Source organism: Candoia aspera, chromosome 1 (assembly GCF_035149785.1).
Source record: "Candoia aspera isolate rCanAsp1 chromosome 1, rCanAsp1.hap2, whole genome shotgun sequence".
Lineage (NCBI taxonomy): Eukaryota > Metazoa > Chordata > Lepidosauria > Squamata > Boidae > Candoia > Candoia aspera.
In genome coordinates this window covers 151,691,252-151,702,880 of record NC_086153.1, presented here as the reverse complement: position 1 = coordinate 151,702,880, position 11,629 = coordinate 151,691,252, and the positions used below count along the sequence as shown (strand labels likewise).

The 11,629-nt window shown below is 40.5% G+C and overlaps 1 protein-coding gene across 3 annotated transcripts in view; it reads left to right on the top strand.

The window, feature by feature from the left end:
• FERMT1 (FERM domain containing kindlin 1) overlaps positions 1-10,989 on the top strand; it is a 44,205-nt gene extending 33,216 nt beyond the window's left edge. For 2 of the 3 annotated variants that reach the window (XM_063316043.1, XM_063316063.1), the window contains 3 exons: positions 739-863; positions 4,408-4,549; positions 7,246-7,913. In XM_063316043.1, coding sequence (XP_063172113.1) covers positions 739-863; positions 4,408-4,549; positions 7,246-7,419 — 441 coding nt within the window. In that variant the 3' untranslated portion in view covers positions 7,420-7,913. Of the gene's footprint in view, positions 1-738; positions 864-4,407; positions 4,550-7,245; positions 7,914-10,606 lie in introns of those variants that run through there. The other variant, XM_063316052.1, reaches the window with a different exon arrangement.
• Positions 10,990-11,629: the final 640 nt, after the last annotated feature.

The window sequence follows — 11,629 nt, the reverse complement described above, 5'->3', positions numbered from 1 at the left end:
AAATTGTCGTCGATAGGACAGCATTTTACAGAATGGATCAGTAGTCAGATCCTTGCATGCCCACACAGGCAGCTGCAAATCCTGCTAACTTTACTAGAGCAGGAAATTTACTGAGCAGTGTGTACAAAGCACTCTGAGAAGCTATCAGAAAACCAATTGTTCAAACCATGCGATGAACGTAGCAACCACAGTTGTGACTAAAGTCCATCATTAATTGATCTATAACAAATTACTATTGTATACCAAAAATATGTAAATACAATACTTCTTATTACCAGCTGGAGTCTTATGGTCAACTCCAGGTATTACAATGCAGCCCTGACCTTCAGTCCTCTTGGATACTGTACACCAGACAGATCTTGAATCCCTGCTGGAATCAAAGAGAAGAAAGTGGTAGGAAACTGGCAGGAAACCACAGCTGCTTGTCACCCAAGTTACAGAAGTACTGTTGTGGTCAGGAGGATATCACTGCCATCCACATATGGAAAGAAAGGAGAAGAGGAAGAGCCAAGCTAAAGGGTGTCCATACTGATGGAGTTGCCAGCATTTTCACATCCTTTCTTCACATCTGCTGGGTTTTCCCATTGTATTCTACGCTCAGTATTTGGTTTGCTTCCTTAAAGTAGCAGATTTGTAAGGCTGCAAAAGTATGTGGTCTGTGTATTTTGACCATATGAATGCTGTTTGTTCATTTCTACTTCAGTTAAAACTTGTGTTTTCCTTTCCATGTTTCCTTAGCTGGCAGCTCGCATTCTAGAAGCCCACCAGAACATCATGCACCTGTCTCTTATGGAAGCCAAACTGAGGTTTATCCAGGCATGGCAATCCCTTCCAGAATTCGGCTTATCCTATTATATTGTAAGGTAATTCTAATGTTCCTACTTCAGTTTTAAAAATAGAAATTATCTGTTTTCAGTTGAAATACACTTCAGAGTTCTGATTTGGAAATCTTCTTAAAATTACTATTCTATGTAAAGTAACTCTTGTTTCTGGCTTATATACAATATGATCTCTTCCTATATCACTCTTGGTACCTTTAAGGGAGAGTTCAGGGCTGCAGCATCTGCCCTGTGGCATCCCTTAAAAAATGTACTCTGCCCTTCAGTATCAAGCAGCTACCATTTCATTTCCCACAATGACTCAAAGTGGAGGTTATTTTAGAACATGAAAATGATGGTTATTAAATCTGATTAAATAAGCAGCACTGCTGGAGTATAAAGTTTCTTTCAACACTAGAGTTCCCCCTGTTCTTAGCACCTGGCATTAGATATTTACAATACATACTTACATACCTATTCTGGAATTGATTATTGACAGCTCCCCCATCATTTTTAGGTTATTCTGCCAGCATCTAACCCAGACTTAGATATTCTATTGACTGTGATTGATTATCTGCCATTAAATCAGTGACAACTCTTAGTGACCACATAGATAGATTTTCTCTAGGATGATCTCTCCCAACCTGGCCCTTCAGGTCTTCCAGCTGTGCACCCATCACCACTGTAATTGAATTCATCCACATTGCTGCTGGTCATCTTCCTCTTCTCTTCCCTTCCATCTTCCCCAGCATTATAAACTTCACAAGAAAGCTAGGTCTTCACAAATGTGTCCAAAATATGGTAATTTGAGCCTGGTCATTTCTGCCTTAAATGAGAATTCTAGATTGATTTGTTCTTTGATCCATTTGTTTGTTTTCTTGGGTATCCCGGGTATTTTCAGGAGTCTTCTCCAACAACAAAATTCAAATGTGTCAATACTCTTTCCATCCTGATTCTTGAAAATCCAACTTTTGCTTCCATAGTGTGTCACAAGGAAAACTATTGCCTGCGTAATTCTGACCTTTGTAGGTATAGACACATCACATTTGAATATCTTTTCCAAGGCCTTCATTGCTACTCTACCAAGTGCTAGTCTATGATGTATTTCTTCACTGCTAGTTCTTTTATTGTTGGTAGTTGACCCTAAAAAGCAGAGGTTATCCATCATTTCAAACTCTTCATTGTCAAGGCTGTTGATATACCTGTTTTCATTAGTTAGGTATTCTTTATGTTTGATCTTAGTCCCATTTTTTCACTGTGCTCCAGATTGTTCATATTATCAGCTACCACAGTAGTGTCATCAGCATAGAACAGGTTATTGATGTTCCTCCCTCCAGTTTTAAAACCTTGCTCATCTTCTTCCAATCCAACCTCCCTCTGTATATATATTCAGCGTATAAGTTGAATAAATAAAGGGAGAGCATATAACCTGGTCTTGCTCCACTTGTTGGAACATAAACTTGGATATCACAATTTAAAGAGTTGTCTGCAAAGTCTCATTCATATTATTTGGTCATTGACTGCACTGTACCCAAGTACTGTGTTTGCTATATCCTTCTTGACTATGAAAGCAATGTTATTCCTTCTTCGTTTTTCACGTCCTGAGTAGTAAACAATATGGTCCCCTAATTGAAAATGTCCAGTTCCAATCTATTTCAATTTACTTATGCTTAAGATGTAAATGTGTCATCAGTTCATTTCATAGTTCACTGTGTTGAACTTTCCCATGTTCATGCTTCTTATGTTCCATGTTCCCACTTATAATTCTGTCTTTGCAACTTTGACTTTTCTTTTCCTGCACCACAACATCAGCAACTAGACATCCCAAGGGCTTTGATCTAGCCACATCATAAGCATCTTGATTATTCTGAAAGATCCTCAGCTCTTCCTCATGTTAAGTGACCTGAAGAAGGCCCATCATCCAACCTGAGGGGCCCATCATCCGGCACTACATCATCAATCACTTTATCTTGTCTATCCATGGGGTTTTCTTTCTAAAATACGGGGTGGTTTATCACTGCCTTCTTCCATGCAGTATGAAATGATAGCTTTGCCATCATCACTAATGTGTTCATTAGCCTACAGCATCTTCCTACATCGCTGCTGGCCAATATAGGTCCCTGCTTGCTTTTGGGGTAACCTTCACAACTTGGGTGACCCTGCTGGGAATATATACTCTTGGCATTCACTCCCAACAGTCTTTGCTCCTCCCTCCCAGGAACATGTATGCACGCACACACACAAATGCACACAGAGTCAAGATGAGGCATCACAGCAGGACTACACAAACAATGGCTTTCTCAGATAACACCATGCAATTATTCTGTTTTTCCCTGCTTAACAGATTTGTTGGTTGGTTGGTTGGTTTTGTGTTAAGTAAGTAAAAAAGCAATTGAGAAATACAGAAGAGTTAACAGGCAGAACACAGTATCATCCAGATCAACTGTTTTTAGGCAAGAGCTAGTTTGGTCTAGTGGTTAAGGCACCAGGCTAGAAACCAGGAGAATGACAGTTCTAGTCCCACCTTAGGCATGAAAGCTGGCTAGGTGACCTTGGGCCAGTCCCTCTCTCAGCCCAAGAGCCAATCAGGCATGGTATGAGAGTTCTAGTCCCGCCTTAGGCATGAAAGCTGGCTGGGTGACCTCAGGCCAGTCCCTCCCTCTCAGCCCAACCCACCTCACAGGGTTGTTGTTGTGGGAAAAATAGGAGGATGAAGGAGTATTAAGTATGTTCGCTGCCTTGAGTTATATATAAAAAATAATAAAGGCAGGATAAAAATAAAATAAAAATAAAAATGCAGAAGTGCAAAATCATCTGTACTGTTTAGCATTTCTGTATTTGGTCAGTAGAGGGAAGCACAGTCTATGATGTGAAGACAGTAATACATGCTTGCGTTCTCTTTTAAACATTCTGTTTCCTTGAAACCATTTCTCATCCTTTTTTATTGGTTGTTAGTTTGAAATGGAAGGAAATATTCCTTTCCACAATGTCTCTGTGATGCAAGAGAAGGATAGGAGCAAAGTTCCACTGCTGCATCCTATAATTTGCCATTCATCCTCTGGCCATGGAGTAGCTTATGACTGATGGCACCCTTCCCTGTCTCCTCCCTCCTCCTCCTCCTCTGCAGGGGCTTCAGCTTGGGCTGCACTAGAGTCAGTTCTTCCCGCCAGTAGGCGTGGGGAAGTTTCTCCAGTTTGCATTTGCATGCTAACTTATAATACTTGCATTTCCTGAACTGATATGCAAACCAAAGTGCAATTGCCATTCAATGTTTGCACTCTCCCAAATGGTACAGCAGAGTTTTTAAAAGAAAAATGCCTACACACACATACACACACTAACAAAAGGGATGTAGGAAAATACAGGTAACCCCTGGACTCACAAGAATGGATTTGGGGGTGAGAAGTTGAATGGAATATGCCCAAAATGCAAATCCCAACATGCTCTTTTAACTCACTAGCTTTGTGAAAAGGGTGCTATAGGTCTTTTCTCTTCTTCTGCCCTTCAGTCTGGGTGGAACTAATGCACATGGGAATAAATGTTTAGAGAAACAGAAGCAGTTGGGTTTTTCTCTTCTTCTTTCCCTTAGATTTAAAGGAAGCAAGAAGGATGATCTCCTGGGGATTTCTTATAACAGGCTGATTAGGATAGACACAGCTACTGGGGACCCAATTACAACATGGAGATACTCAAATATGAAACAATGGAATGTGAACTGGGAGATACAGCAGGTAAAATGAAACATTTCCTGGATGGCAACCATTTCTGCTATGTTGCTACTTGACTAAAAATTTCTTCACCTGAGAATAGTTGACTGAAGAATTGCAAAGGATCTTGTTTACTGCTAGTGGAAGAAAAGTTCTCTGGAGCAGAGAAGAAAACGAGTTGGATCTAGAAAATGAAATGGGGGTGGGTGGAAACATATATTCTCCTTTCCTGACCACAACCTTCTCCAACTATTTTATTGGTTGAGAGGGGGCTCTGCTGACAGAAGATGCTTCTTATCTGATATTCAAGAATCTCCCTTTTCCCTCAGCCCCCTCCCCCAAGCGTAATCTTACTTTAGCATTTATTGTTGTTGTTGCCTTCGAGTCAGTCTTGCCTCCTGGTGACTTCCTAGACAAGTCCCTGCAGTTTTCTTGGCAAGATTTCAGAAGTGGTTTGCCATTGGCTCCTTCATAGGGCTGAGGGAGAGGGACTGGCCCAAGGTCACACAGCTGGCTTTGTGTCTAAGGCGGGACTAGAATTCACAGTCTCCCTGTTTCTAGCTCAGTGCCTTAACCACTACACCAAACTGGCTCTATCTTAGCATAGTCCCAAGCATACTTTGTATAACATGAAGGGAGGGTTGGCTGAATAGGCCAGTCTGATTATAGGCATCTAATTCTGGATCCAGTTGAAATATATGAAGAGATATCACAGCAGTCAGAATATCCTCATTAGAATTGTTAAAAGATTCAAGGAAGAGAAGCTAAAACATTTGGCATAATAAATAAATTGTTTGTTTGTTTGTTTATCAAATTTTTATCACTGCCCATCTCCCCCACACAGGGGACCCTGGGCGGTTCACAATAAAAACAATTAAAATTCCAATGAAATCATAAATACAATTAATCAATCAGCATAAGATGCAATAAAATCCAAGCCATGGCAGATCTAATTCAAACCCTAAGGGCATAAAACTGGTCTCCGCAGAACTAGGGAGTCAACCAGCCCCAAGAATGGCTCTTCCCCTTTAACTGATCATTCAGCCACAAGATATAATAAACGGAAGCTTGGTAGCAATAAAAGGACTTTTAGGCACACATCAGTGGAGATGGAAGGCAGATCTCTTCAGAGACTCCTCAGTACTGCTTGCTGTGGTACATATAGCAGGAAGGCTAGTCATACCTGTCGAGTGGATTTTCTGGCTATATTAGACCAGCCAATTTTAGAAAGAGACTGTTGGACCAGATGAACTATTAGCATGATCCAACTCTAAGGTGGAAAGCCAGACCTCCATATTTTACATCATCTGAAAATCTGCCAAGCGAAATGAAGAAAAATCTTTCAGTTTTTTCAGATGCTAAAGGCTCACGAGGTTGCTGGATGCCACAAAGCAGCAGACCTGGGAACCCCGTATTTCCATGGCACTATGCCGAGCCAATTGTTTGCATTTGGGCAGGCAGCTTAGGGTGCTTTCAGACCCATGGCGTCTCACTCCGGCAACAACAAAGGCAACCGCTTTTCTACCTTTCTTTTTCAATGAATGATTAGTGGACAGAAAAGAGAATAGAAAACTTTGGACGTACCCAAATGGACGGTGGTGTCCTTTGGACCCTCTGAAAAGTTCTGTGCTAAGGCACAGCAACGGTATAATGAAAGCCTCTTCTGAGGCATCTCTTCCTATTCCTGCCTTCCAGAGGGGTACAATCTAGGCAACAGGCTAAATCAAATTCCAGTACCCAGTCCATACGCGATTGCTTATGAACAGCAATATGCCATGAATTAGTGTCTCCATTAATACATGGAATAGGCCTCAGTGATTCCATGTATGATCTACGGTAAGTGCTTCCTCATCATCGCTATCAGCCAAAATGTATCTGCATTTAGGAGAAAGTTTCAGAGTAAAGCTTATGGTTCCAATTAGGATGAAACTAAGTATAATAGAGAGAAGGCAAACAAACAGTCCCCGGGGTTTGATTTCTAACTATTGAGTTGCAGTATTGCACGAAAAGTTGCCTATATTGAAGAAGGGAAATCATCACAGAAACATTTTAGAAGAAAAATGGTCTGTGAGGCTGCCGGTTCAAGCAGGGATATAAATGATGCCAGGAGATGCTTAATCCTGTTTCCTACTGTCATGAGTCTACTCAAAATTATCCTTCCAAAGCTGATTTTTTTCTCCCTGCAGGAAGAAAGAAAACAAGGAGTCTTTGGGACTCTTTCCCAAAAGTGTAGAAAGGCTGAAGGAGGGAGGTTTTAAGCCGGCAGTCCCGACAGGGAATGGTGTTAAGCAGCTTCTCCTTTATGCTACTTCTGATGCTTGGTGGAAAATGAAAAAGCAATGCTTTCTCTGGAAAACAATGTTTTAGAAAGTGAGCCATTAGGACAGTGTTTCTCAACCTCAGCAACATTAAAGATGTGTGGACCAACTGCCAGAATGCTGGCTGGGGAAATCTAGGAGTTGAAGTCCACGCATCTTAAAGTTGCTGAGGTTGAGAAACACTGCATTAGGATTTACCAAGTTTAACCCTAAGTTGTTAAATTTAACCCAAATTTAACCCTAAGATGTTAAATTTAACCCAAATTTAACCCTAAGGTGTTTGTGCCCCATGTGATTCTTTTTACAACTAATGAATATAGAGCAGTAAGAAAACTGCAACAACAGCACTTATATTCTTCTTGGTATTTCAATTCCTTTGACATCTTTGTCTTTCCCCTTCAGGTTGCCATTGAGTTTGATCAGAATGTATCTATTGCTTTTGCTTGCTTGAGCGCAAATTGCAAGGTGGTTCATGAATACATTGGTGGCTATATTTTCCTGTCAACCCGTTCCAAAGACCAGAATGAGACATTGGATGAAGACTTGTTCCATAAATTAACTGGTGGATGGGAATGAAAGGAAACAAGAAGCTTTTGCTGGATTGCATAGGAGGGCAAGAGGTGATTGTGCTCACCAGGGTGGCTCCTTGGTACCCTGGTCCTGCCTGATTCCTTTAATAAAAATAGATAAAAGAGGAAGCTGGAATATCGCTAAGCAAAGCATCAGCCTTTGGCATCATATTTATGGACATCATATTCATGGACAACAATCACATCTCCCTTGGTGGCCATTTGTGAGTGTGCCCACAAGATGCTTTCAAAATTCCAAATGTGCCCTCTGCACAAAAAGTTTGCCTATCCCTTGCCTAGGGTAAACAGGACTTCAGAAATCAAGATGGAGGGCTCTTCACTTTACTGATCAAAACCCAGTGTTCAACTATTGTTGTTTTCTCCATGGCCATTTGAGAGAGGTGATGGTGGAAAAAGACTGAATTACAAATGGAAGATTATGTCAGATGGACCCCTCACAAAATTCCACGAATAAAGCAGAATTGAAGTCTCTTCTGAAAACATTCTCGCGTGCCAATCTATCAAACTCTGGAACACAGTCCAGTTGCCTGTTACTGCTCCCCTCTGAACTACTCTGTCTACTCTGTAGTGTCTACTCTGAGTCACAGTTCCCCTGCAGCCTTTCAGTCAGTGGAATTCAGCGTTCTCAAGAGAGCTGCGTACTGTACTGCCCAACCAGTCTTCTTGCAACACAACTAACAATTTATTTGCGGGGAGTATATTCTCCTTACGGAAATAATGTTTTATCCTTTGTATTAGCCTGGAGTAGTGGAGGAGAAAAACTAACCAAAACTCAAGCATGTCCTGCTTGCGAAAGAGCTTGTGGAAACAGAACATCTATGGGAGCTCCTTCATAGAGAGAGATGAATTCTTGTGCCAGCCATTTCAGTGTGTTGTAGATGTTCATTGGTGTTAATAGATGGTCTTGACCAAACTTTCTGGAAAGGCTCCTGCTCTCAAGGGGTTTCTGTCAATATTCAATCACTGTTACGTATTTTGACATAAACGTGGAACAGTGTTTTTGCTTCTGCTCCTCATGACTGGCTCTTCGGTGGTTGTTACAGTGGAGAGGAAGAGAAGCAAAGACTGTCTACACATGCTGAGAAGGGAGGAAGCCATTTTCTGGTCCTTTAAATCTTAGATACATACCAGTGGCCTCCGTGTGGCTGGATTCCAGTTCATATTGGCTGGCTGGGGCTTATGGGACATAAGCACATGCACATGCTGGCTGGGGCTTATGGGAGTTGGAATCCAGTGGCTTGAGAGGTGCAGGTTCCCCATCCCTGTTATCCCTGAATGAAGGCATTGTTCCTAGGCCTATGACCTTCTCTTAGTTAAATTAGCCTCTAAATAAATATGCACTCAATTGCATTGTGTTATGCTAGTATGTATCATTTGCCTCTATAATAATAAAATAGTTTCCTTATAGGTACTAAGATCTAATGCTTCATGGACGTACCATTATACATTATAAGTGGTATTTCTAGGGAAAAGGTGATAAGGCAGCAGAAATGAAAGATGAATATGCTATATATTAATATTAGAATAGTAATTTTTGATAATCAGTTTGGTGTAGTGGGGAAGTCACCAGGCTGGAAACCGGGAGACTGGGAGTTCTAGTCCCACCTTAGGCATGAAGCCAGCTGGGGGACCTTGGGCCACTCATTCTCTCTCAGCCCCAGGAAGCAGGCAATGGCAAACCACTTCTGAAATCTTGCCAAGAAAACTGCAGGGACTTGTCCAGGCAGTTGCAACAAAAAAAAATTTTTTTTGATAAGCTTTTTCAGGGTTAATTTACACAGAATCATATTTCTTTATATTTTTGCCTGATTAAGTCATTGTAAGAGGCATGTATGGTTCAGGTGAATGGATCTCATGTGGCAGAAGTAAGGGGAAGGTGAGTGAATGAGTGAGTGTATGTACAGGATGGGAGATCAGTTTGCTTGTTGATCTCAAAAGTTTGCCTTGCTGTAAATTGGGTGTTTTGTGACTGACTTCACACGCTATAGCAGCCATTTTGTGAATAATAAGCATTATCTCCCATGACAGATATTTTGAGTCAGCCTTTTTCAAAATTCTAGATGTGCTCCAAAGAGTCAGAGAATCCAGTTCATTTTAATCAAAAAAAGCATTTGTTTTGTTTCTACTACTGTATTTCATATTTTCGTACCTTTTAATTATCATTTATATTTTTACTATAAAATGCTTCAACAGTTTCCGTATTTTTCAGGTTTTGCAGAATAACAATTAAAAGTTAGCTTTATTTTGTTTTGCTATGGTTTTAGCTACAATCATTTAAAATAAACTCTAAAATGTCTTAAATTGTTTCAATAGTTTGGGCATTTTATTTCAATTACTAGCAATGAAGTTGCTGAAACTGAACTGGGAGGAGGAAGAATTTGATACTAGGGATTTATAAACTAACTTGCTCTATCAAACATGGTTTAGAATCTTTTCCACTCCAGTGAATATTTCCAGCATTCTTTTGAGATTGCCACCTTCAGAATTTCACTTCACTAAATATATAACTTGACCTTTTATCTCCAGAGAGTGATTTGGTATGATGAGACAATTTAAATCCAACAGTGCTCTTTCTAGACTGCTATATTTCCCCCAAACAGAATGAAACTGGACCAAAAGCTTGTACAAATGGAAGTCTGGGAATGCCTGCACAAATTGGAAGTCACAGTAGTGTGTAAATTTGGATCTTTCCCAGTAGCATCTTTTTTACTCTCTTGGTTTCTTGTTTTCAACCCAATATCATCAGGCTTCCATTCCATATATAACAGGCAGAATAAAAATATAATAATCCCAGATGAAATACAGATTCTGGAGCCATGTAAGTTTAGGACTTTTTTACAGTTATATATTGTCTATTACTGTGCTATTGTTTTCAGTGTATTTTATTCTCTACATGGTAGGCTGCCTAGAATCCAGTTGGATTGAGTGGCGTATGCATTTCCTAAATAAACCGGTGATCCTACAGCTACTTGCATCTGTTTGTTTTAAACGGCTCTCTATTTGTGCCCTCCGTTCAAACTGAGGCAAATCTGCCTGTTCCTGAGCCAAACAAGAAGAAGAAAGAAAGGCCATAAGAGAATAGGAGGGCAAAAGAGGGCACCATGGGATTATGGCCCTGATGTGTAAGAATACCCATGAGGGAAAGAACAAAACCATTTACCTCTTTTTCCCAGATTGAATTCTGAGATGTTTTACATGCTGGATATTCCCTTCACTTCCAACTGGATAAAAAGGTCTTCAAAACATCCCAAGGAGTATTCTGACCTGTTGCTTATGTGAAGCTTTAACTTAGATGCAAGAAAGCATTTGGATGTTTTATATATTGTTCAGCTATTTGAAATTTCACTAATCCCTTTGACTTCCTGAGACTGCATCTCAACTCCAGATTTCACCTTGTATAAGCCTTGAGGATGAGAGGGACCCTAAGTGTTTGCTCATAGGGGGATGGGGGTGGGGAGAGGAATTCTTCTCTGAAGCATGGTACCATCTCCTCTTGGGACGGGCTGCTGGGTTCTGTTTATCTTCCTGTGTCAGTAAGGTATTCGGCTTTCAGCCATAGCATTCCAGACCCCATGATTTGCTACAAGAGGGAAAGATGGATGTCTGTTGCTTGCAGTTTCTGAGGGGGGCTTTCAGAAATGGAAGAGATCTGCAGGGCAATATATTTCTGGCCCTTCCTTGCACCTATTGTACTGTTAAAACTGCCTTTTGCTGTTGAGATGAAAAGAGCACAGCTCCTAACATCTGCCACTGGAGGTGTTCCTCATGCTGCTTAATGGAAGATCTTGGTTCATGGCTGCATTAGCTAGGGAACAGACCCATTTCAGTTAAAACAAAGGAGAAAGAGCGATATGATTCAACATTCATATAGTAAGAGGAGAAATGTTTTTGTGACAATTGGGCATAGAATTGCAAGGCTGATTTCTTATTCCCTCTTTTTCCTCCCACAAATCTGGCATGGGGAACCTTTTAAACCACTAGGTTTGCTTTTGAAGGAAGTATCTTTAGTTTTCTTTTTAAATCTCTTGGAAAAAAGCAGACCAATTAAGAAGTCTAGTAATTCAGGCTTTACAATATTGTTTAATGGAAATGGCATACTGCAAGAATAAATTATTTGCTACTATTCAAAAAACCCTATTGTGCCTAAACCAAATAATTATTTTGTGGAATGATTCAGCCTTTTGATTACAAAATGA